Genomic DNA, 27,209 nt, shown 5'->3' on the forward strand with positions numbered 1-27,209 from the left:
TCCATAGAATGTGCACACATGTGTATGTCTGGATTTATGCCACAATTTGCATGAACTTTGAAAGTATTCAGTTTTCCCAGCAAAGAACAGCAGACTCAAAAGTGCTGCTTGTCACGTGCTTCCTGTCACATGATGTACCAAGTACAAGCAGTCATGGAAACAGTATGCAGACTGGAGTCAGGGGGAGCTGGAAAAGAGAGCAATGGGGAACAACTGTGTCACGGGTAGGTAGCAGTCTCTTTCTGGGATGATGAGTGTTGGGGGCTGTTACACACTCTAAATACCACTGGACCATATGCCTTGGAATAGTCGGGTTTGGTTATGTAAATTTCATCTGCATTTCAGAACTGAGATAGGGATAGAATAACTTACTTCTCTTTTTCCTCTTCAGATAGAGCTTGCCAGACAATTTTATCTAAGCGTCTGTTGAAAAAAAAAAAAAAGCAACAACAATAATTTAAAAGCAATTGAAAGGGTTACAGGCAGAGCAGAACCAAGAGTACAGGTCAGCTTGGTCGTGAGCTCTGTGTTTCAGGAACTTGGCTGACCACAAGATAGATGGTTGGTTACGAATAGGCTCTTAGAGAATAGCCCATACAAAATGTTCCCCATGACTGTTCCTTGGACCCTGTCATAAACTGAATAATGGGCTGGGACTTTCCACAGGTACTCTCCAATAGCCCTCCTTTACTCCCCCTGGGTTGTGGTTTTTGGTTTTAAATTCTCTCTGTCTCCAAAGTCCGGGGGTCAGACCCCACTGCTCCTGCATGGGCTACAGGTCTTGATCTCAACATGTTGATCGAAATATATCTCTTGCTGATTGCATCAAGTTCGGTGTCTTGTGAGTTACTGGGTGGCCACGAATTCCTGAGGCTTGGGTGAGGCCCTCCCTTCATGGTGGCCTTACACAATAAACTTATTTCAAGTAAAAAAGCTGACTGGGTTACAGCATATGTACACACACATATGTGTATGCACACACACATACACACACAATAAATGTAATATGAGGTTATATTTAAAAAAATAAGTTTCGAGCCATACAGATTTACCCCTCTTAGCTTGCCTTCTGCAGACACTCTTCTGCCTGGATTCTGAGAGCAAAGGGAGTCTGAGGGGCTATAAGCCATCTAGTCAGAATTCACATTTTAAGTCATCCAGTCTAACCACCCTGATTTCTGGATGGCAGCACAAAGATAGGCAGCCAGGAGAAATACCTCAGGTATCAACATGGCTAGCTGTGAGCGGGGGAACTGAAGCCTGTCACCAACCATACCTTCAGAGATAGGCTGTCTGCCCAAGAGGAAAGGGAGTTGCCATAGTGGCTCTTTCTGTGGCACCAATCAATGATGCTTCTTTCAATGGACCCAGCCCAGTCTGTGACACAATGTCATCACCTCGGGCTTTGTGGACAGTAGGGGACAAAACACTGGCTCTAAGACTTTGTGGAGTAGGGAACATCACCTTCCATAGGACGAGCTCTTGTGACCACTGAGGCCAGTTGGCATTGCACAGCACCCAGCACTCCACTTTGGGTGGAGGTGCTATTCTTCCCTATTTGGCCATCCAGAGCCTGGAGGGGCTGGAAAGCCATGATAAGGATGGCTTGTATGGGAGAAGAGCTGTGGTACTCCGACCCAGACCTCAGCTTCTCTCATTACTGTGAGACTTTTGGGTTAGGTCGACTCAGGATGACAAGAGAGTCTCTTTCCTGGTGTAGTCCTGAGGACTCTAAGCTGGTCTGTACATAGCATATGTATTGTGTCTCACATCAGCAAAGATTCTGTAAGTGATGGCAAAAAAAGGAAGATTGGGGCTAGAGAGATGCCTCGGCCGTTAAGAGCATGTATTACTTCTGCAGAGGACCTGGGTTCGGTTCCCAGCATCCACACTGTGATCTGTGACTTTATTTCCATAGAATCCGATGCCTCCTCCTTACCTCCAAGGGCAACTGGCAAAACACTCATACACATAAAATAAATGCATCTCAAACATAAAAAGAGTCGGGACGAGGAAACTAGGCCAGCCAGTGCTTTGGTCTTACTTGAAGGTTTGACTCTTTGGGTTCCATTGGGAAACTGGGTTTCTTTAGTCGCTTGGTTCATGTAACAGTGATTAGGGCTTCTAAGACTCTTTGGTTGTCTGTGATTTTCTTAAAATATGTTCAATGCTCTCTTCTATCTATACTTGAAAGCGGACTCAGTGTAGCGGGGAAGTTTGGGGGGGGGCAGAAAAGGGATTTAGCACAATACAGATCCAGGGTCAAGCGCAGCACCCACTTCCCCTCCCCATCCCTGCCTTTGCCCCGCCCCGCCCCCGCCAGCAGCTGCCATGTGATCCCGTTTGACAGAATCCTTTGAAGCTCTGCTTTCTCAGGGATAAAACAAGGCTAACAGCACTTGTCTGTGGCATTAAGAGGACGAAGCAGAAAGCATGTATGTAAAGTGCTACAAATACCTCAGTGTTCCTCTCCTCCGGGTGGATCAGAAGATGGGTGAGCCCAGAAACACAGAGAGCTCACTGGTAACGTGGGTCCAGTTAGATAGCATGGATGGACTTTTAGCACAATCCTTTAGAAAATATTTCCCGGGGTCACATATTCATATGTGTCACCTCTTGTCCGTGAGTGTTGTTAATCTTTTAATGCTTTAGTGAGTTGGTGGAGTGGTCATGGCAAAGCCACCGTGGGGTGGGGTGCCGGGAAGGTATTGGATTTGAAAGCTTTTTTTTCTGGTCCAGACCCTTAATTCTGGCTGCTGGTTTGCATCCACTGGCTTGCTATAGCAAGAGGTGACTCGCCTACAAAGCAATGTGTAACTATTGGCACAGCGCAAGTGCGACCAACAGCAAAGAGACGACCTTAAACAGAGTCTCAAGCAAAGCTCCAGAGCCAGACTAGAACTGAGGCCTCCTGTGGGTTTGAGGGTTGTGATCTTGTCTTTGGCAATCAAAATAAACCACAAGAAAAAAATGCTGGCTCTGAATTCAAACAGCCTTAGAAACATCTAAGCTTATGTTCAAATACACGAAGCCCAGACTCTTGAAATACTTGGACAGAAGGACACCCCACCGATGGACCCTGTGTCCAAAATAGCTCCATTTATATCACCCTGTGAACTTCCTTTTGCTTAGTCATGCCTAGCTTAAATGGGCTTATGGATGTATGATGACATTTATTTTCAAAGTGACATTGGCTTACTTTGGGGAAAAACACAACAGAGGTGTGATATCGACTGTGGACAGTGTGCGGTTCATTGCTTATCATTTACACACAATGAGAAAGTTGCACAGTGATAAAATCCAAAAAAATATGGAACTGACATTTACACAAAGAAGGCTCTTCAGCACTACTGCATGGAAAAGCCCAGGAAGTTTTTATCCTATACACTATCGCTGCTATTGATACTGCTAAGCTTATATTAAATAACTTAAACACCAAGGTAAAAACTCCCAATATCAATTAAAGGAATAAACTTAAATATCAAACATCAAACTAGAGCGGATGACATTAATGTAAAAAAAAAAATATTATTACTGAAAGCACAAGTTGAATATCTCTTATCCAAAAGTTTTGGGCCCACGAATGCTTGGGATTTTAGATTTTGAAATAAATCTACACATGGCATAATGAGATCTTAAGGATGGAACACAAGTTCAAAGACAAAATTTATCTATTTTTTTAATCTACCTATACACAGAGCCCAGAAGTAAATTTATGCACAATTATTAGTGCATGCCCCAATCTTTTAACTGAGGTCTTTCACAGGGGATCAGGAATGGCTTTTACCACATGTGTCATCATTGTGGGCACTCAAAAATTTTGGAGCATCTGAGGTTTGGAATTTTTAGAAGCTTTTGTTCAACTTGTAGCAAAACAAACAAACAAACAAACAAACAAAAAACCCCTCCTCTATGGTTAGCAAAAGCTTTCTTGAGAGTTACTCATGGGGACAAGACACTAACTGTGTTTTGCATCTCTCAAGGGAGTGTTGTTCTGCCTGGGAACAGGGATCTCCTTCCTTTCTGAAACCCTCAGGTAAAGGTCAGCATGGCAGGAAGAGCCCAGGGACTACTGTGCTGCACATATCCACTGTTATTCTAGGAGTAACAGATTCAGGATGGGGCAGATTCACAAGGAATGCTTCTTGTGATTTGTACAGTCCTCCTGTACTGGCTGGTTTTGTGTGTCAACTTGACACAAGCTGGAGTTATCATGGAGAACGGAGCCTCCGTTGAGGAAATGGCTCCATGAGATCCAGCTGTAAGGCATTTTCTCAATTAGTGATCAAGGGTGGGAGGGTCCATTGTGGGTGGTGACATCCCTGGGCTGGTAGTCCTGGGTTCTATAAGAAAGCAAACTGAGCAAGCCAGGGGAAGCAAGCCAGTAAGTAACATCCCCCCATGGCCTCTGCATCAGCTCCTGCTTCCAGACCTGCTTGAGTTCCAGTCCTGACTTCCTTTGGTGATGAAGAGCAATGTGGAAGTGTAAGCTGAATAAACCCTTTCCTCCCCAACTTGCTTCTTGGTCATGATGTTTGTGCAGGAATAGAAACCCTGACTAAGACACCTCCCAACAGCCCTGTGGTATGGCTTCTGTAATTAAGTTATCTGCTGTCACAAATGTCACATGCTTGCCTACACATAGGCACTAAGGGTAAGGATGAACTGGGCAAGCACTGCCTGACCTCCGAGCTCTAGCCTGTGGCTCTGTACCAGATGTTTATAGACCAAATAATGACAGGACTCAAATATCTGAATTATTCAAGCAAACTACATTAGAATTTAAATGGGATTTTATTGCATTTGAATACACAAATCCAATTTGGGCATTTTAATAACTAAGCTGGAATTGTTCTGATTTGAATGGATTTCAAATAGTCAAATGCACGCACTGGCCTCTGATACAGAGATGAAACGGAGCACAGGCTGGCCCAGCTGAAAACTAGTGGATCAAAAAGTCAACAAGCTGTGGGCCAAGCAGTAGCTGAGAGTGACAAAGGCCACAGTGGGGTAGAGAGGGGTGTGGAAAGGCCTCAGAGGGGAGGCCATGCGAAAGAAGGACTAGTTGAGGGACAGCAGAATAACTGTGTCTTAAAGACAGAATTTCATGCAGGCTACAGACCCAGGGAGAACAGAGAGCTTAGGATAGCTCATCTTGCTATCTAGATAAAGACTGAAGGCAGAAGGATTCGGGGTGGGGAGGGGGAAACAGGTGGAGCATCCTTAATCCAAAACAAGGCCCAAATCAGCCTTACTGCATGCCAGCGTGCCAAGTGGGAAATCCCACCCATCCCAGGAAACTTCGTTTCTGGTATGAAATCATTTCAAATAGTATAAATAAATAAATAAATAAATAAATAAATAAATAAATAAATGTATGTGTTTGGACACCAGCTCAATTCCAAGGATACACCCATTTTATGGTATGCAAATATCAAAGGTACAGAAGAAACCCTGAAATTCTCCTGACCCTTTCATTTTGGATGAGGACTCTCGCCCTGGGCTGAGGATGCTATAGAGATCACTGAAGAGGTTCGCATGCCTTTGGGGAAGGCAGTGAAGGAGGCTGATGGGAAGGAGACCAGAAAGTTTTCCAGGGGCAGGTTGGCTGTGGCTCCTTGTGGGAAGGAGTTGGGCTCTGAGCACACAGTAGGCCTGCTACACCCGAAGTTATAACTGATGGATCAGTGGGGGTCTGGCCACATCACTAACCTCTCTGTATGTCTAGTACCTATCTTTCTCATGTGGCAATAATGATAACCCAGCTGTGGTGCTTCCAGAATCTAGAATAAGCTTCCCAAAGAAGCTGGACACATAAGTGTGCACGCTAAGGACTGATTCTAGGTTGGTGTGCAAGTGGTTGGGTCATGGGCAAGGAGGACAACCAGGTCACCTGTCCCGGAGGAAAGGCATGAGCCATCACAGCATGGGCTCAGGAACTGTTTGAGTATAGAGTTCTCTCTGTAGTTAACTTAGTCACCATCTTGATGCAAAGGCATGTAAGTAATCTACACTCACAGAGTTCCCCTTCAGTGATCACAGGGTACTGGTTCCAAGTTCTCCTTTACTGGCTACAGATTTGTTAGGATCACGGACACTCAGTCCTCATCTACATTTGCACATAGTCAAGACATACCTTCCCAGACACCGTAAGTGACTTGTACATTACTCTGAATTCCCAAGATTGTGTGTGCATACTTGTTTTGTATTTGTGTGTTTACGTAAATTCTATGTGCACACTTGTTTCATATTTGGAGAAATGTCACAAGAAACAAAAATCTGCCCCAGCTCAGATCAGACATTGCTCTCCTGCTCCTTCTCACTCTTGGGGGGCAGGGGGTTAAGTGAGAGAGCCGTCTCCAGTCTCACTACTCTGGTCTTTGCTAGCTACTTTTCAAAGCATTAGGTTGGCAACTCGATTAATTCCATTTTGCTTGGAGAAAGCTTCCTGAAAACGCAAGATTTCTACAGAGTTTAGGATGGGAAACTGGCTTATTTAAGAGTCTGTTGGAAAGATCAGCTCAGGAGCCTGAAGTACTGCCCCGCACCCAGGGAGAGACCTCGCAGGAGCTCTTACGTTGAGGTTGGTGTTGATACGGGGCCATTTTACAATTGTTTCAGACAAAGCAATCTAAGCTAAACACAAGGAAGAAGCCCAAAGGAATTCTCTGTTGAGCGTGTCCATGGTTCATACTCACTTTTCATAGGACTTGATGGCCTGTTCCACATTTTGCTTGTAGATATTGAGGTTGACTCCATGGGGGTTAATTACTATCATCTTACTGCTGTTGTTGCACACATGTGCCAGAGGGAACACCTACACAGCAGCACCAACAGAAGGAGAGTGTCACTCGGCAGGCCCATGGAGCCTTCAAAGGTGCATGTGTGTGGGTACATTAAAAAAAAAAAAAAACCTATTAAAACCTCACTGTAAGTGTAGAAAAATAGAAATCTTAAAAGTAAATCTTAAAAGTAAGAATAAAAGATACAATTACTAACTCCCTTCAATTTTAAATAGCTATACATATTAAAAATCACTACCAAAAAAAATCACTACCATAAAACAAAACCAACAGAAAAAATATTGCTTCAGGAAACCCTTGTCTTAACTGAATATTATCTCTAGAGGCTTTTAGCAAGTTGGTAAGTATAGGCAATAATAAATAGAACCCCATTTTATGTACATATATATGTATATACATAATATTATATATTATATATAATAAAATATAAGATTTTACATGTTAATATTCCATATATAATATTAAATGAAAATGAAAATATCTGGCAGGTAAATACTAAACTATGCTATTGATGTTTTAAGCTGTACATGATTCCAACCACAGGAATAGGCAAACATTCTGGAGATGAGAGAAATTACTTTTTAGATTTATTCATTTTATTTTATGTGTTTTGCTTGTGTGTATATGCATGTGTGTGTGTGCATGTGTGCATGCATGTGTGTGTGCATGTGTGTGTGTGAATGTGTGCATGCATGTGTGTGTGTGCATGTGCACCACTTGCATATGTGAAAGAGGGTATTAGATTCTCTGGAACTGAAGTTAGAGGTGATTAGGAAATCATCATATGGGTGCTGGGACTCAAACTCAGGTCCTTTGCAGAGCAGCCAGTGCTCTTAACCACTGAGCCATCTCTCCAGCCCTGGGAAATTACTTTTAGTAAGGAAGCCCTCTTACTTTCAATCAAGATGATACAGTTTGTGCTGTTATTCCCTCCCCCCACCCCCCAGGTTCTAAAACTGTGCCAATATATGTTCTATTAAGAAACTAGTGCCAAGAAAAGAAGAAGAAACTATACACAAAAGTTCTAAACGTTGAAGAGCAACGTGAACAGGTGAACCAGGGTGACGCTGTGGGTTGCTGACGCTGTGTCCAGTCGCGACATGGTAGTGAAAGGCCAGCTTCTGGGAGGTAAGACAAGGAGAGCTCTGGAGATCAAGGGTTCAGCCTGGGCTCAGTGACAAAAGTTAGCCCTGGGTTAGGATCCCTTAGGAGTTGGTAATGACTTGCAAGAGGGGATATTCACATAACTATACTTCCAAGGACTGAGCCAAGCCTTTCTCTACAAGACCCACACACGAGGGCTCATTTGAACCTTTGGAATATGTGCTCCAGGCCATGAGCATGCTCAGAAATGTGTCAGGCAACTTTCCTTCTTGAAAATTGACCCCAAGCTAAGCGTGCTCATGGTGTTTGTACCTAAAGTGGTTCCCTGTGTGAGTATGTGTGAAGTGCGCAGTAAAACCCCCATCTTTCCTTCATCTGGAGAGGGTATTATATGTATGCATAATAACATGTACATATGACTCCTATGTTGCTTTTATCTACTGCAACGAGGAAATTGTTCGTCACCCTTTCTTAGCTGTGCTTGTTTGAGGCTTTGCACCCGACTGAAAATAAGAATCTTTTGTTCCGTGTCAACTAGGCTGCTCAAAGACAGACAAGAAAGAGCTTACTGAAATTCTAAGAAGAAATAGCCACATATGTTTGAATCTTGGGGAAAAAAAGACATTGGAACTGAAATATGGAAATAATCTTGACAGATTGAATAAAGTTGAAACTAGGCATAATCACTTAAAAAATAACTTGAGAAATAATGTATAGGCTTCCCCCACAATACAGTGCACGGACAAAAGAATCCTACAAATTAAAGGGTGATGGAAAGTTATGTGGATGGAGATTTAGAAACATCAATGGGAAGTAATGGAAATGTCAAAAGAAAAGGATCAAAGTGGGGAGGGGGGTCATACAAGGATCAATATCTGCTCTGTGTGTGTGTGCGTGCATGTGTGTGTGTGTGTGCATGTGTACATGTGTATGTGTGCAAGTGCATGTACATGTGTGAGTGTACCTGTGTGTGCCTGTGTGTGCGCATGCACACATGAGTGCACGTGTGCAAGTATGTGTGCATGCCTGTGTGTGTGCAGATGTGTGTGTGTGTGCACGTGTGTATGTGTGTGCATGAGTGCACATGTGTGCATGAATTCATGCATGCAGAGGCTTCATAAATGGTGGCTGTATCTATAGCTTTAAACTGCAACAAAAGAGAGAGAGAGAGAGAGAGAGAGAGAGAGAGAGAGAGAGAGAGAGAGAAAGACACCCTTCGGTAACAATTGTGATTAAGCTGTTTGATAAAGAAAGGATGGGAGTCGTTCAGCCTGAGTGCTTGGGAGGGTCTGGGTCCCTGTAGAGAGGATGTGGCTGGGAAAGATCTTTTTTACTGGGCCAGCTCACACAGTAGAGGAGGGAGAGTGTGTAGCCAATTCAGAGGCTCAGCTACTACCTGTCAAAATGTAACAATAGCCTTCCAAGCTCCATTTTCTGTCCCCAAAATAAAGGTTGCACCATTTTGAGTATTTTCTTTAACAGTATAGTTCTAGGGTAGAGATATGGTTCAGTATTTTTGTACTGAGACATTCAAAAGAAACATAAAGTTGGCATGGGGCCAGGCAATGATGGCGCATGCCTTTAGTCCCAGCACTTGGGAGGCAGAGGCAGGCGGATCTCCGAGTTAGAGGCTAGCCTGGTTTACAAAGTGAGTTCCAGGACAGCTAGAGCTACACAGAGACACCCTGTCTCAAAACAGACAGACAAAAAGTGACACAGAGTCCTAGACCTTCCTTGTGACATCTCAACTACCTCCAAAAGTATCTAAAACATGTATAACATTGGGGTTAAAACTATCAAAAATAGGCACTTCTAAAACTTGGGAGTTACAGGAGGTAGGCAAGACTTTTTAAAGATCTCACTGTTTAATTCTTTTAAACAACGTATATTCACTCTCGAACTAAATCATCAGGGCTCATGCAAATGAGGGAGGCCAATGTTTAGAAGACGGAAGAGAAGAGAAAATGTTAAGAGCTTTGCAGCTCCATCAGCTACTTAGAAACCATGGGAGTCAGCATGTGTCTCCTGAGCTCCTTTCAAAGGGAAGGGAACAGAACAGGGGGTTGAAGGTGAAATGCCTGGGCTTTCAAGCTGAAGATTGCGTAAGTTTGTATTAAACAAACAAACAAAAAATCATCCTTTAAAATAGAGCAATGTCACAAAAACTTGAGAGGAAAACTATCAATCCTAACAAAATAAAAGACATTTATGTTTTCTGTGACCTGGTAGGGAAATAACCCTGTCTATGTTTCTCCTAGTTTTATAGGTTAGGGCTCAATGATAACTCAATACTAAAAAGTGCTTAGTCAGGTCTTGCCTCTTGACCTACTTAACCAAAAGCAAACACATACTGTACTTCCCAGTTTGGTAGATCGAGACCTCTGGCCTTGCACAGCCATCGTGGACTTGAAAGTAGCTGTTCAAATCTCACTCGTGGATACCCACTCTCCTTCCTTTCTGCACGCAGGATTCGGGAAACACAAACACATACTCCACAACTTCAGTCTTTGGTCTTAGTTTTTACAACATGGTGGCTACTTAAGAGACCATGTGCAACCCCCTCTTTATGATGTCAAATCCAGTGTCATAAGGGGCATTCCAGAGCTTAGAAGATCAGAGTCATGGCTGCCTAGCTTTTCAGAGGAACAAGTTGGGTTAAGAAAGAAGTCAAGGGCCCTGTTTATGAGGAAATAAAGGCGTGTGATTGCACCCCCCCCCCTTGGAAATGGCTTCTTTAGTAATTTTAGAACTCAGCTGGGGGAATCCTTCCAGACAGTATTTAGTAATGAGAGGAAGCCTGAGGCCTCATCTACTTTAGTTCTCTTAGGCAAAACTAGAGACCTCATTACATTCATATCAATAAGTGCCCCTTAGAGGCAAGCACTGAATCATAAGGGTGGTACACTAAGGGTGTAGCATGGGTGCTGAGAGAGGGAGGAAGATGAGATAGAGAGACAGAGATTAGAGAGACAGGCAATGGACTATAGAGGCAGAAATTTCTAGAATCCACGGGTGGACCATTAGAGGAAATAACTTGAACCAAGAACTAAAAAAATAGTTTTAGGATAATGACATTACAACTATAGCAACAATAACAACAACAATAATAAAACTTATTCTCACTCTCTACCAAGAACACAGGCATTCCCAACATGTTTTCATTTAATCTCATTATAAACAAATACATTTAATTATAATTTTTGTTATATGGCAAACTAAACTGTCCATTAAACTGTGGTTCTTTCTTACTCTTACTCTTTTTACGTGTATGGGTATTTTGCCTACATGCATGTCTGAGTACCATGTGTGAGCCTGGTACCTCAAAGGGCAGAAGAGTCTGTCAGACCCTCTAGAACTGGAGTTTGCAGAGGGTTGTAAGCCAGCATGTAGGTTCTGGTAATCAACCTCGAGTCTTCTGGGAGAGAAGCCAGTGCTCTCAACTGAGGAGCGTCTCTCCAGCCCACTTTATTCTGTTTCTGCAGTGTTGCCTGATGGGGTTCAGTGAATGATGGCAGTTTCTGGACAAGCCTGGCCACCTGAGCTTGACCACCATGGCCCACACAAAGGGAGGAAGAATCTACTCTGCAAAGCCGTCCTCTCACCTCTACATGCACAGTGTGGCACATGTGTGCTCTACTTTACACCCACACACATATAATCGTAATATATGCACCAACTAACCACTTATTCAATTGAATAACATGAAAAACTAAAACAGAGGCCACAGACGTCTTTTTGGCAGTTTGATATTTAAAATAAACTTAGAGTCTGCTAAATTTGTTTTCTTTGGAATGAGTGGGATGGAGGAAGCTGTCAGTTGGGGGAGAAGTTTCCTGACTATGAATAACATGAGAAGGATTTATAAGATATTTATAATTCAAACATTAGGCAAAATAGTTGAATATTAAAATGAAAACATGCCACTTCCACATAGTAACATAAAATGCCAAGTTTTTATTTGTTTTGTTTTATGTGTGTTGCTGCTATTTCTGTCTTAGTGGCACCAGAAAGGTAGAGGGAAATGAACAATCTCAGAATTCCATGCAAGTTGTCCCCAAAACGGGAGAAACAGTTCAATACATTGTCACTGTTCAACATACTATTTTTAAAAGATATTTTAAAATGTTTATGTGTAGGCCTATAGGTCCCTGTTGGGTATGTGCACGTGTGTGCAGGTGTTCATGGATGCCAGAAGAGGGCGCCAGATACCCTGGAGTGGGAGGTGCAGGGAGCTGTGGGCCATCTGACATGGGTGTTGGAATCTAAACTCAGGTCCTCTGGGAAGAGCAGTACAAGCTCTGTGAGCCATGCATCCAGAGTGCCACAGTTTATATTAACAAATACTATTAAAAGTTATCAAAAAATCATCATTATGTGGAAATGTGATCAGAGAAAATAACAGGCGTAGTTGTGTGCACAGCTATTAATTTTTCAACATAAATCAGATTTTACCAGATGACATTAGGAGTAATCTCAGAATGTGGAACTGAGGAACCAGTGTTGTTGAACCTAGACCAAATTCATGGATTTCTGTGCTTTCCAGTAACAATCTGAGCACTCAGTCCCAAACTAGCCAAGACAAGGTTCTGATGGGACAGGTCTAACGGAAACTCAGAGCTCTGCAAGTGTCCCAGATGCAACAGTGTTCTAGAAGTCGCAGCTGTCCAAACTGCCAAGTGCTGAATCATAAGAGTATGCTCTTCAGATGGCGGCATCTGTAAGCTCCACAGAACCAGTGATGACAGGCCACAGAGCTGACCAGCAGAGTGGTGTGTCAACAAGTTTGCTCAAAAATCATCAAAGTGTGTTATTGGGGTATTGATTGTAATGCATGTTTTAGACCCAAACTTATAAAAAGTAGGCATTTGCTCTGTGATGTTGGCAGACACCTGAGTGAAAATATGGGCGTGAACACCATTATGCACAGTGTGATATCACTGTAGTTAGAACCTAAAGAAAATAACAAAGGGCATGAATGTATAAGAAAAGGCCTGGCCATTCCATCGCTCCCTCTTCATATGTATATGCATATGTATAGATGTGTATCGATATATTATAGATACATTTAGACATATATACGCATATATGTATAGATAAACATAGACATATGTATATACATATATGCCTATATACACACATATATGTATTTATACATATATATATACACATACATGGTATAGGTGTGTGTATATATATATATATACCATACCTATCATTTTATCTATATCTTACCTATATCTAATCCATATCTGTATCTATAATCTTTTGTAATAACTGTCATTTAAAAGGTTTTTATTTTGGGGAGTTGGAGAGATGGCTCAGTGGTTAAGAACACTGACTACTCTTCCAGAAGTCCTGAGTTCAATTCCCAGCAACCACATGGTGGCTCACAACCATCTGTAATGGGATCCGATGCCCTCATTTTGGTGTGTCTGAAGACAGTGACAGTGTACTCACATACATAAAATAAATAATTGTTTTAATTTTTTGTTTAAATTTTCCTATCAGTTGTTTTATGTCTAATCCTCCTGTATTTGTTGTTTGTTTGCTGGGGTTGTTTCTGGGTTTTTTCTTTTTTTTTTTTTTTTTTTTTTTGCTTATTTGTTTTTTACAGGATCTCATCCTGTAGCCCAGGCTAGCCTGGCTTCATTCACTATGTAGCCCAGGCTGGCTTTGAACCTGCAACTGTACTCTTGATTGGCCTTCTGAGCACTGGGGATATAAAAATCCTTCTATATTTGAGAGCAGGAGTGTATGGTTTAAGCAGCTGATCTCTTTGTAGTTAGTATTCCTGCTGGCTAAGTGATGAGATGGATAGACACCTCACAGGATGTGCTAGGATTTTGGGTGGATGCATTAATGTCATCGCAGAATAGATCACGAACCTCTCATGGTCCTCCAGGAGTAGATGATAGAGATGGTGGACAAAGGCACAAAGCTATGTATAGAACCCAGAGGACAAGGCAGAAGGTCTAGAAAGGATGCTATAACAGATGTCATAATGATGGTGGTGATGATTATGATGATGATGGTGGTGATGATGATGATGGATGCTGCCAATAATGCAGGTTAATCTCAAAATATTTCAATCTCTCTCTTTGAAGCAATTATCAAAGAGCTCTGAATTCTAGGCTCATCAAAATGGCTAAAGCAGTTTTATTCTGTTTATGGTTTAGCAATGAATTTATCTTTCTCAAAGAGCTGAGATAAAATTATCTGGCCTATTTTATATCTTGTAATGAACAGTTGCCAGGGTAACATTTCTGCTCAGCACTTCATTTTCAAGGTGACAGACTTGATATGGGTCCAGGGAACCAGAAAGTAAAATAGCATTGTGTTTCAGCAGAAGAAAGAATGCCCAGATATGAATGAAGCCAGGGTTCCTTACAAAGCCAGACCTACGGGTGTTGCCATGTGTTGAACAGAGGAGAGTCAGTTAAAATTCTCCATGTGTCATGAGGAGATTCAGCTCAGCTTCAACTTTTTTCTTTTCTTTTTTCTTTTCTTTTCCTCTTTTTTTCTTTTCTTTCTTTCTTTCTTTTTTTTTTTTTTTACAAAATAATCCAAGTTTTTAAAATCTCTCTAATAAGCTAAGAGACATTTTAGCATATTGTTTTATTTTTTTAAGATTTTATTTATTTTATGTATATGAGCACATTGTAGCTGTTTTCAGACACACTGGAAGAGGGCATCGGATTCCATTACAGACGGTTGTGAACCACCAAACGATTGCTGGGAATTGAACTCAGGACCTTCGGAAGAGCTGTCAGTGCTTGTGCTGCTTTGTATATGCTTGGCCCAGGGGTGGCATTATTAGAAGGTGTGGCCTTGGTAGAGTGGGTATGGCCTTGTTGGAGTATGTGTGGCCTTGGTGGAGTAGGTGTGTCACTGTGGGCATGGGCTTTAATACCCTAGTCCTAGCTGCCTGGAAGTCAATATTCTGCTAGCAGCCTTCAGATGAAGATGTAGAACTCTCAGCTCCTCCTGCACCATGCCTGCCTGGATGCTGTCATGCTCCCACCTTGATGATAGTGGACTGAACCTCTGAACCTGTAATCCAGCCCCAATTAAATGTTGTCCTTATAAGACTTGCCTTGGTCATGGTGTCTGTTCACAGCAGTAAAACCCTAACTGAGACAGTGCTCTTAACTGCTAAGCCATCTCTCCAGCCCCCAGCATGTCATTTTTCTATTCTTCCTGTTTCTATCTGGGGGGTCTCTTCAGTCTAAGGAAATATTAGGGAATAAAAGATACAAACAGAAGATATTTGGGGTTCATTCTTATCGGCATTTTGCAATGTATGTTCCACCATTTACTGCTGAAGTCACACTACTGGGCAATACGCCTCAAAACCTATTCCTCTGGTCAGTCTCAAACTCTGTACCTTTTGATCAACAACTGCCCATTGCCTTCTGCTCTGTCCCTCTACGGCAGCCTCTGGAACCAGCATTCCACTGCCTTTCTAGCAGTTCCTCCCTTTTAGGCCACATACAGATGAGATCATGTGCTCCCATCACGGCTGAAAAGATGGCTTAGAAATGAAGAGCAATTGTTCTTGCAGAAGACCCTGGCTGTTTCCAGCAACCATATTGGGTGACTCCCAACTGCCTGCGACTCCATCTCCAGGGGATCTGGCCTTTGTGGGCACTGTCCTTACATGCACACACACACAGACACATATGCATCTACATAATTTAAAAATAAATCTTAAAAAGATCACAGGTGAGTAAGGTCATGGATATGCTAATTGGCTTGAATTAATCGTGTTACATTGTAAACTGTTGTAAAATTTATTTAATTCGAATCTGGGAGGTTTTACCCTGCCTTTAACCATTAAGTTCCTGGATAAAAGACATACAACTTTTATTATTTACAATAAGCCTTAAACAGCACAAGAGCTGGGCAGATATCTACCCTCTATGCTATTAGAATCTCCATTCCTGTCAATAACTGAGTTATTATTTACTATGTTTCATCTGGGCTGCTCTTCACTCCAGTGGCCTCAGGGCCATGTTTTCATGACTCAGCCCATGGCGGCTTCTCCTCTGTTCACCTTCTTCTCCCTCATGTGATTCTCTGCAGACCCCTCCCCCAAGCCTGGAAACCCTAAACCCTGCCTATATCTCTTCTGCCCAGCTATTGGCTGGTGGCATCTTTACCACTCAGAAATAACTTTGGGGCAAGGTCACATAGTGTCCCTTGGGTCTAAGTGCAGACTCTCTCATCTCTGGGGCAACCAGGCATTGGGGGCTGCACTTAGCTTTATGATACACAGCAAAAGACCACACCTCAACGGATACCAAACCATCACACTGTGCCCTAAAAAATTACATAGTTATGATGTATCAAAAAAAGAAGTTACAATTTTAAGGACATAAACTATGCTCTGTAGATGAGATTGAAAGTCATTACTGTGTATCTCTACCACTATCTTTTACCCTTGTGTTAAGGATGGTGAGTCTGCAGAGCACTATCCTGTCTGTCTGTCTGTCTGTCTGTTTGTCTGTCTCTGATGAGAATAGAGGATGCCGCCAAAGGTGCCAAACATGAGTACCCATGGGGGAATGCCCGTCCCCTTCCCTTTAGCCTTGCTTTCTGGAGGCAAAGTGCTAGAATGTTCTCCTAAAGATAAGGACCCTAACTCCCACTCCTCCTGAATTTTTCCCAGGGTGGAATCTAGTTTTTATTATTGTCTTAGTTAGGGTTTTACTGCTGTGAACAGATACCATGACCAAGGCAACTCTTATCAGGACAACATTTAATTGGGGCTGGCTTACAGGTTCAGAGGTTCAGTCCATTATCATCAAGGTGGGAGCAGGGCAGTGTGTAGGCAGGCATGGTGCAGGAGGAGCTGAGAGTTCTACATCTTCATCTGAAAACCACTAGGAGAAGACTGCCTTCCAGGGAGCTAGGATGAGGGTCTTATAGCCCACACCCACAGTGACACACCTACTCCAACAAGGCTACACCTAATAGTGCCACTCCCTGGGCCAAGCATATTCAAACCACCACAATTAGCATACAGTATATTAGCTTCATTGTGGTGTTTTTTCAAACAAAATTTATTTTGTTTTTGCTCCCCATTCTCTCTCATACTTTTTACCTTTTCCATTTGCCATAGCCTCCTTAACATGTCACACGTGTCTTCTGCCCTTCTGCCTATCCCCTCATGGTCTCCTACCCACTTCCTCCTGTCTAGTTTCACAGTTTGCATCTATTTTCATACTATGTGCCTACAATAAATACTGAAAGTTAGGATCTAGGATAGTTTGGATGTTCTCCATAGTCTCGGGCATTTAAATACTTGGTTCCTGGTTAGTGGCATTGCTTGGAGAGATTTGGGTGCTGTGGCCTTGCTATAGGAAGTATGACACTGGAGGTAGGCTTAGAACTTAAAAGCCTTAGGGGCTGGAGAGATGGCTCAGCCGTTAAGAGCACTAACTGCTTTTCCAGAGGTCCCGAGTTCAATTCCCAGCCACCACATGGTGGCTCACAACCATCAGTAATGAAATCTGATGCCCTCTTCTGGTGTCTCTGAAGGCAGAGACAGTGTACTCATATACATAAAATAAATAAATAAATCTTAAAAAAAAAAAAAAAAGAAAGAAATCAAGAAATAGAAAGCCTGTGCCACATGCAGAAAATTCTCTCTGCTTGGTGCTGACAGTCAAGGATGTGAACTTGGTTTCCTGCTCCAGCCATGCCTGCTGTCTGTGGCTTGTGGCCATGCCTCTCCACCGTGATAGATGTGCATCCCCCTGGAGCCATAAGCCAGAATTCCTTTTTCCTTCAGTTGCTTTAGTCATGACCTTTATCAGCAACAGAAAAGTAACTGACACGGGATGCATATATGAGAACATGTGATTTCTGTGTTCCTCAGCCTGGGTCATTTCACTTAGTATACTATTTCCCAGTTCCCCATGATTTCATGACTTCATTTTTTCTTTAACAGCTGAGTAATATACCATTTATTATACATGGCATATTTTCATTATCCACTGATCTACATAATGACATCTAGGCAGGTTCCATTTCCTGGATATTGTGAAGACAGCAGTGAGGAGCATGGACCCACAGACATCTCTGCCATAGGATATGAAGTTCGTGGGGTAGTATGTTCAGATCAGGTCATAGTCCTGTTTTTAATTTTTTTGAGCAATACTTTTATAACAGCTGTGCTAGTTCACTCCTCCCAGTGGTGGTTCCGGCCCCTCCTTCCTCACATCCTCCACACGTTTGTGGTCATTTGTTGTGAGCCGTTCTGACTGGGATGAGATGGGACTAATCAAATGGTTTAAATTAGCATTTCTTTGATTGCTAAGGATGTCAAGGACTTTTAAAAAAATATTTCTTGCCTGTTTGGGCAACAGTCCGTTCATTTCGTTACCCCATTTCTCAGTAGGCAGTTTCACGTTTTAGTGTTTAATTCTTTCAGTTCCTTATATATTGTAGACATCAACCTCCTGTCTGAAGTTCAGCTGACAAAGATTTTTTTCTCGCCCCCCATGGGATGTGTGTTTGTGCCTAGGATATTTTCTTTGCTGCAGAGAAACATTTTAATCTCATGCCATCCCATCCATTGGTTCTTGGGCCAGCTTCCTGTGCTACTGGAGGTTTGGCTGGGACACTCTTGACTGCACCTGTGACTTCAAATATACTCCCTGGTTTCCTCTAGCAGTCTTGGTGTCTTGAGTTTTAAACTTTGACTTGCCTTGAATTGATGTTTCTCTATGGGGAGAGTTGTTGGTCTAAGTTCATTCTTCCCTGGAGCGCATCCAGTTTTGTCAAGACTATCAGTTGAGTAAGCAGCCTTGCTTCTGCTGTGTGCTTTTGACACCGCCTCCTAAGGATCATTCTAAACCCTTTCCTCTCTCTCCCTCTTATCATTCAGCCTAGCCAACATGACTTCACACCAGCCTCCACTGATGCCAAGTGTCATCATGGGGTCCTTGCTGTCCAGACTTGCCTCCTGACTGTCTTGGGTGCTCAGCATCACGTACGTCTCTACACTGTCCTTTACCTGGCAGCAAAATGCCAGGTAACTTTCTCCAAGGTAAAAAGCTTCTCTCATTTTCTTCAAGACAAAGTTGAAAGTCCTTAATCAATCCAAACTTTACTTTCTTAGTACAGACGTAGAGGCCAGAGGACAGACATGGGATAAATTTTCCATGCCATTCAAGTCAGACTTGGTAGCAGAAGCCTTGATTCATCCGTCTATCTTGCTGGTCCTTATATATATATATATATTTTAACCATTCCAATTTCATGGGAAGAGGGGTATCCAATTAATTTTCAGTTTGTATTTTTCCTACCTCATGTATCTGGTTACCCCTAAATGTAAATATTTTTCTGTGTCCTTTTGGCTTTTCGCTCAGATTTTTCAGTGGAGTATTTATCATGTTCATGTCCCATCATGGTGAGGATGCATGTATGTATGTATACAGGCTGAACATTAGTACTGGTATATACCGAATCACACATGCATATTGATGATGTAATTCTTATGACCTCTCTCCATTGCATGTGCTACAATGTTTTCTTATAACTCTTTCTACTTCATATGCTTTTATGCAGAATACTGTATATATTGGTTCTTCATTACCTCATAAATGCTGGTAGTGTGCATGCCTTTCCTCTATTTCCTCCCAGATCAACCCACCTTTCCCTCCCTGTCCATCACATACTCTTGGATGTGGGGCCATTCGCCAGAGCATGTTCTACCTAGTAGGGCCCATACCTTAAAGACCTAACACTCTTTCTCCTAGAGGCTACTAATTGCCAGTAGCTCCTCAGCTAGTGGTGGGATTGTGTGCCCACCTCCCCTGTCCATGCTGGGGTTTGGTATGTCTGGGTCTTGTACAGGCTGTCATAATGACTGTTGGCCAGAAAACCTGTTTCCTCGCAGCCAGCCACTGCCTCTGACTCCCGCTTCTGCAGTGATCCATTTTGATGTAGTTAGGGGACAAATATTCCCTTTATGGTTTCCTCTCTTGATCATATGTTTGTATTTCCCTAGCCTGCCACATTCGTTTTTGAGAAGTTTCCATTCTAGTCTACCTCCAGTTTTGGGGAGAGTTACAAAGGGCACTGATATAAGCCCAAGAAAACTCTACTTCCAGGGAGAAGTCATCGAACAGGTTTTCTTCCTAATAAAATATATTAATAAAAGAAATACACAGAACATGAAGAAAATGTCAGCATGCTTCCTGGAGGAGATATGTCTCTGCAGCCTTAAGGAAAAGGTGTGGTTGAGGTAACCAGTACCACCCACAACCTCTGGGGTAAAGGACAGAGTGATGCTGACCTCCACTGGTTCCAGTGTTAAATGTGACTAATGACTAACAAAAATGAATCCCATCTTTCCATCTGCTGCTTTAAGTATGCCAACCATCGTGAGTTCAAAGCCAGTTAGAGCCCCTTTCATTTGCTTTTCTAAAAATTTCTTTTGCCTTTAGTTTCACTTCCCAGATGTTCTCCTGGGGAATTTCAAGCATATAAAAGACAGAGAATTACACAGTGAGACTTATACTCCATGATGATCTTTTCCAAGTTCAAGAACTACTCCGGCAGCTTCTCCTCCTCCCCATCCTTCAGCAGCTCCTCCCCCTCCCACTCCTGACTTGCCTAGCCCGAGGCAAATACCAAGAGTCTCCTCTATAAACCTCATCTTAGGGTGAGACAGTTCCTTCAAGATGCCACACCCTTCAGTGCTGGGAAGCCTGATAGTTGCTACTTGAAACTTCCATCATCTTGTATTCTCCAGGCAACAGTGAGGCATGGTCTTCTTGTTTACACGGCTTCTGCCTTTGATGCCCCACTATAATTTGGCTGCTTCAGAAATTGTTCTCCCTAAAAACAAGGATTTCTCCCTTCTGAAACTCTGTGGCTCCCTCTCAGTACAACTGGTCCTCATGGTGGGGGTACTGGTTTTAGAACATACTACCACCACCACCAATACCAAATTTCTCAGATGCTTAAGACCCTTATGTAAAACGGAGGAGTTTTCTATGTATAATCTCCTGTTGGGCCTTGGATAAGGTAACTCCATTTAACCTGCGCCCATCAATCACATAGGACACAGGTAGAGGGCGTGATTAACAAGTCTCCACCTCCAGAGATTTAAATATTAATAAGTTATCTAAAGGCCAGGGGCGTAGCTAATTAAGTTATTCCCTTCCCTTTTCCCCTCCCTATAAAAGTCAGGCTCCCCTGGCTTTTGGAGGGGAAGCTCATACCATCTATACCCACTCAACCTGACATGAACAATAAAGCTTTGGAAAACCGAACTCCATGTGTCGCATGGTCTCGCCACCAGATTCCCAGCCTTTGGAACCTCGAACCGCAGCCACTGCTGCAGCTGCCAGCCCACGGGGGCTGTGTGAATGTGGGACCCCTGGCCGGAGGTGTGTGAAGCACTCCCCGGACCTGCTGCTGGACCACCGAGACCCCACCGCCAGACTCCCCCCCCCCCCCCCCCCCAGGGATTTCTTCCCCACAGCTGGCCGACCAACGTGGTGCATGACCTACAAGAACAGTCCTGGCTGAGTCTGCTAAGCAAGTATACTTCCTGCGAGACGTGATACTAGGTTTCTCTCAGTCCTCTCTCAGCGTGCGCCTCGAGCATTCCCACCTCCATCCTGCCGGAGTCCCAAGACCCCAGATAGAGGCCAATCTCGGTGCATGGACCTGTCGCCATGCGACCCCAGTCTCCCGTTTTGCCATGAGCCCACCCTCTGCTGAGGCTTGGGCCCAAAATGGAGATTTCTCACTGAGAGAGTTCTGCACCTGCCTGTGCTAAAATCAAGCTAATTTCGCTCTCTGCCCAAGTGCGAGCCCGCTGAGTCTGCTTGGAGCAGTGTGAGCACCCTGCTTAGCCTCTGCTCCTCTACAGTAGACCCAGTCTCCCTGAGACACCCATCTCTACCCCCTCTTTCTCTCTCTGATTCTTAGCTATAGCCTAACCCTTGCCTAATACAAAAGGACTAGGTCTCCCTCCCCACGTGTTCTCCAGCTCAAGGGCAAGATGGCGGCGGCTTCTTAGCCCCCCCCCAACTCTTCCCATCCCCCCAGCCCCACAGAGGGGGCTCCTTCACAGCTAATAGCTGTCCTTCAAGCCACAGCACCTGCGGTAACCCTCTTTCTAAGACTCTTTCCCTTGGCTCAGAGACTCCTTCTCGTGGCTGAGACAGTCCTCTCTCTTTCTTTCAAGATCCCAGCTCCAAACTCTAGCCCCTAGCGCCCTGCCAGGTAGCGTCTTTCCCTACTCCCCCGTCATGTGACAGGCTACAGCTATTTGGCTTAGCCTGCTTGCCTGAAGCAACAGGGCGGAGCCCTGCTTGCTACCCAGCCCTGTGTTCCTTAGCCAGCCTATGCTTCCCCTCACCCTCAGTCATTTGCAGCTGACTAAAGCTACTTAGCTCAGCCAGCTTGCCTGAAGCAGTGATCTAAAATCCTGCCTGCACCCCTTGCCCCCCGTGCTGCCTGCCGATTTCTCTCAAAGCTGCCTGGCTCCAATCGAACTTCCACGTGTCTTTCCCATAGATACAGACTCAGTCTTTCTGACTCTTAGCTCTCCTATCAAGCCCCAGTGCTTCTTGCTTGCCTTAAACTTTTCTTCAAAGTTGGCATTTCCTCTTCTTCTCTACATTTAAATTTTACCAGCTAAGAAAAAGAAAAGGAGGAATACAGAACCTCTCTGCCAGAGCACCCAGACGCCACATGGCAGAGCAAGGCCCCTCCCCCCACTGCTTCTAAGCCCGCCATTACTGCTCCTTCTCCCCAACAGGAGGACCTGCAACAAACGTTCCTGTTTTTCAACCAAAAGTTTTTGTTTGTTTGTTTGTTTGTTTTGCTGTTGTTGTTTTGAGACAGGGTTTCTCTGTGTAGCCCTGGCTGTCCTGGAACTCACTCTGTAGACCAGGCTGGCCTTGAACTCAGAAATCCGCCTGCCTCTGCCTCCCAAGTACTGGGATTAAAGGTGTGCGCCACCATCGCCAGGCTCAACCAAAAGTTTTAAATGTTTCCTTTTCTTCCTAACAGGAACACCTAGAGCAACAATGCTTGTGCTTTTCAACCAAATATTTTGGTTTTGTTTGTTTGTTTGTTTTAATGCTGCCTTTTCTAATACTCGTGATATATGTCCAACTTTTTTTTCAACCTTTATAATTTCTTCAAGGTTTAAAAGCCATCTAATTTCCTTTCATGGGTTAAGTCAACGTGCTGATCACCATTTCTTGAGTCTTAATTAACAACTAATTTCTTTTACAGACAAACTGTTGCTGCCAGTCCCAGATACATAATTAATATTGTTTTTCTCCCTCAGCCATCCAAGATACCTTCCAAGACTAAAATTTCCTCAAACACCTTTGCCTTTCCAGGATCTTAACGACAGACTTGTTCCCAAGCAATTCAATGCTCAATATCCAGCCTTTACAGACATCTCCCTGCCAGAGATGCTGCTTGCCTGCTGTGATTATCCTACAGGTATACCCACAGATCCAACAGAGTCCACACCATCTTCTGGAACCTGCCTGAGATGCCGAGCTGCTTTCTCCCAGCCGCCTCATCTGACTGCAGACTCCAGAGACACACTGAGATCCAGAGACAGTGCTACCTCCTGGAACCTGCCAAGCTGCCTTCTTCCAGCCATCTCATCTGACTGAAGACCCCAGAGCATGCTGAGATCCAGAGACCCACACCAGACTCCAGAGATGCACGCCAGAACCCAGAGACACTCACTACAAAAGACAGATCCAGACCTTCCAGCTACAGTTGAACTCTTTTGCCAAAGTCACATAGCTAGTTACATGTTAGTGAGGAAAACATAATGTCTATTTAGATTAATCAGATGTCATTACCCCCCAAGCTATACAACCTGTGTTTAATTATTTCAATGATCCCCTGCCTTCCAAACCCTACCCTCAATTCCCATTACCCTTGACTTGGTTATGCTACACCCTCTGGCCTACATAGTGTTTTCTTTTGACTACCTCATCCAAAATTTTCACTAAAAAAGAGTGAGATTTGGGCCATAAAGAGATGGTTTGGTTTCCCCGGTACAGCGCTGGGTTTGAGATAGCCGGGAACCCAACAGGACATTGCCTGTCAGGGATGGCAATTATCTCCCCATGCTCCCAGATTCCAGACTACTCCACGGTCCACATATCTCATTAACCTGCACCTTGCAGACTACAGATGATACAGAGTTGCCCCTCTTTTTATGAAAGAAAAGAGTGGGATGTTGGGCCTTGGATGAGGTAACTCCATTTAACCTGCTCCCATCAATCACATAGGACACAGGTAGAGGGCGTGATTAACAAGTCTCCACCTCCAGAGATTTAAATATTAATGAGTTATCAAAAGGCCAGGGGCATAGCTAATTAAGTTATTCCCTTCCCCTTTTCCCCTCCCTATAAAAGTCAGGCTCCCCTGGCTTTTGGGGGGGGGTAGCGCATACCATATATACCCACTCAACATGCCATGAACAATAAAGCTTTGGAAAACTGGACTCCATGTGTCGCCTGGTCTCGACGCCAGATTCCCAGCCTTTGAAACCTGGAACCACAGCCACCGCTGCAGCTGCCAGCCCACGGGGGCTGTGTGAATGTGGGACCCCTGGCCGGAGGTGTGTGAAGCACGCCCCGGACCTGCTGCTGGACCACCGAGACCCAACCACCGGACTCCCTCTCCCCGAGAGATTTCTTCCCCACAATCTCTCATATCCTCCTCTGTACCCTAAATTACCAATTATTCACAACACCTGTTACAGCGTGACTGCCACATAGATACCTGTTATACTGCATTGCTTAGGCAGTAACAAGGAGACAAGCATGCTCAACACAGATGGGACGTTGGATCTAAGATTGGTTGGAGCCATAGATAACAAGCTCATGAACACCAAGGGCCAACTGGGCCTAACTAGACTTCCATGACCTTGGCCGAGTATACCCTACCACAGACACTCATACTGAAGGATCTTTTTCTTCTCTAGGAATGTGATTACCTCAGATTTATCCTCCCCAATCCCCCTCTCTTCTTGCCTGTGGTGGGTTTCATAATGGAGAAAAAAATGTTATTCAACTTGGGAAAAGAAAAGACCTCATCTGTTTGGCAAAGCCTTCCTGTCCTCAGTCACTCTGCCCCTGAATGCTCACTCATGATGCCCATCTAGAGAGCTTTCAGCATCTTCATAGATCCACACGTCTCCCCAGCAACAAGAAGTTACGAAATTCCAGCTCAGCGAAGGCTAGTTTCTCTCCCAACCCTAGAAGGTGAAGTCTTAAAAATCCCGACCCCTTCCCTCTCTCACTCACATGTAACTTCTGTTAATATATCTCTGCTACAAGCGCTCAAGACATCAAAGCAGGTTATTTATTTATTTAAGCAGGAAAAGAAAAACCCTCCTCAAACACGGGCACACAGGCAATCACATTACCTCATCAAAGACCTTGGAGACAACATTCTTATTCAGGATGGGGACATAGGTGGAGCTGTGGGATACCATGGTCCCAGCCAAGGCATCTGTGATGGTGAGTTTCTTGGCCACCAGGCCATGAGTTTGGAGCCAGGTTTTGGAGGACATGTCCGAAGAGCTAAGAACACAGACTGTAGAGTTTAAAAACGTGTAACTTAGTCGTTTACAAACAAAACCAGAGCAGACTGTCCTCGTAGATTAAAGCACTCACGTGTGATCACTAACATGGCTTCCATTTCCAGTGAGGCTTTCTGACAATTTGTCATCTAGATACTTGTCCAACGGCAGGATGCTCTTTTCTGTGGAAGGAAGTGGGAGCTGTCTACTGGGGCTGACATCAAAGATGGCTCACATTAGCTCAGGTGGAGAGATAACAGCAGCCCACTTCAGAGGCTATAGCTTAACCTGTCAGAGCAGGCTCTCGGGCAGAATGCATCAGCAGCTTCCACTGGAGTTGCAGGCATGAGTGACACACCCCTGCCTTACCTACCATGCAGAGAGCGTCTCTCCATGGACAAATGCGCTCATGGGCCCCTCCTCCAAACCCACATTTAAAACACTTAGCAAGACTATGATGTACCAGCGATCACTCAGCACTAGGCTCCCTCATAACTGTTAGAGGAGCAACTTGATCAACTGTTTCTATTCGGACACTTCTGTTTCATGGTTCTTCCACTTACAATGGGAAGCCAAGGGCTGTTAGATTCTGTTGAATTGTTAAGTTCAAATGTTGAAATTAGTAGTGGAGGTTTTAAATGTATAGCCTTCCATAAACTTGAATTTCTAAATGGAAGGGACTATCCCTCATTGAATTAGCAGCAGCTCAAAGGAAAGCAGTTAAGGAGTGAGTTGGTTAAATGCTTGAGAAACCATGTTATGGTGATCACATACTAAGTCCCGTACAGAGTGGACTGCATGCAGCTGGCTGAGGGCATGCAAGCTAGTTGGGAAGGCTTCCCGTACAGCAGCCCTGAAGCAAACAGAGTCTGATTAGACAATGACTAGTTAACACAGGTGGATATTTGTCACTCAGCGCTTCCTACTTCAGAGAGGACTGTATGCCATGCTTAAGATTTAGTAACTAAGTATTTGGAATGTAGCGATCACACGATAGAAATCAAGCTATCCCATTTATTATCTTAAGAAGAATCATGTCACAACCAGCCACTGAGTGGACAAGTTATACCTTCCTCACTCTTAGCCTTAAAACTCCAACAGTTGGAACCAGAAAGAGGCTGTCTGGGTGACACCCCCTATAAAGACAAGGATAAAAATTACCCTATTACAAGGTGTGAGAGCTTCCGGTTCAAAGCACAGACAGTGGTAGCAAATATCACTCCTGACACTGTGGCCGAGTAAGCCGCGAGCATGCCAAACACCCAGATACAAGTAGCACAAATCTAGCCCTAAGAAAACCCAGTGCAGTAGGGTAGCTTTGCCTGATTTACCAGGGAGCCTCTGAGGGAGGACTCTGCAACATTTTCAAGGGTGACCTTTAATTTTCTTTTTATTATTTTCTGAACTCCCTCAAGCATATTTCACCCAGGTCTTCCAGGCATAGACCAGTGGGCAAAAAGATGAACAGGGCTTCCCAGGTAGGAGCCTTCTCATGCTTGCCTCTGTTGCTGAGAGCCGTGGTGCGGCTCCTGGAGCTGGAGCTGTCCTTCTTGTTGCTGCTGCTCTTGAAGTTGGTGATGTAGCTTCTGAGGAGGCTTGTTTTGGTGGATTCTGTTGATACCAGGGAGAGAGGGTTATAGGAGTCGGGGATGAAAGGAGACGTTTAGTCAGCTAGTGCTACTTTGTTTAAGTCAATGGAACATTAGACTGGA

At 43.9% G+C, this 27,209-nt stretch overlaps 1 protein-coding gene across 8 annotated transcripts in view; it reads right to left on the bottom strand.

Annotated features, from left to right (window-relative positions):
* Positions 1-27,209, bottom strand: part of Vwa3b (von Willebrand factor A domain containing 3B) — a 162,031-nt gene that overhangs the window by 28,732 nt on the left and 106,090 nt on the right. For 7 of the 8 annotated variants that reach the window (XM_034521629.2, XM_076915058.1, XM_076915056.1 and 4 more), the window contains 5 exons: positions 26,998-27,108; positions 25,592-25,679; positions 25,342-25,498; positions 6,699-6,817; positions 373-423 (listed from right to left, as the gene is read on the bottom strand). In XM_034521629.2, coding sequence (XP_034377520.2) covers positions 373-423; positions 6,699-6,817; positions 25,342-25,498; positions 25,592-25,679; positions 26,998-27,108 — 526 coding nt within the window. Of the gene's footprint in view, positions 1-372; positions 424-6,698; positions 6,818-25,341; positions 25,512-25,591; positions 25,680-26,997; positions 27,109-27,209 lie in introns of all 8 variants that reach the window. The other variant, XM_076915059.1, reaches the window with a different exon arrangement.

Source organism: Arvicanthis niloticus, chromosome 17 (genome assembly GCF_011762505.2).
Source record: "Arvicanthis niloticus isolate mArvNil1 chromosome 17, mArvNil1.pat.X, whole genome shotgun sequence".
NCBI classification, from domain to species: domain Eukaryota; kingdom Metazoa; phylum Chordata; class Mammalia; order Rodentia; family Muridae; genus Arvicanthis; species Arvicanthis niloticus.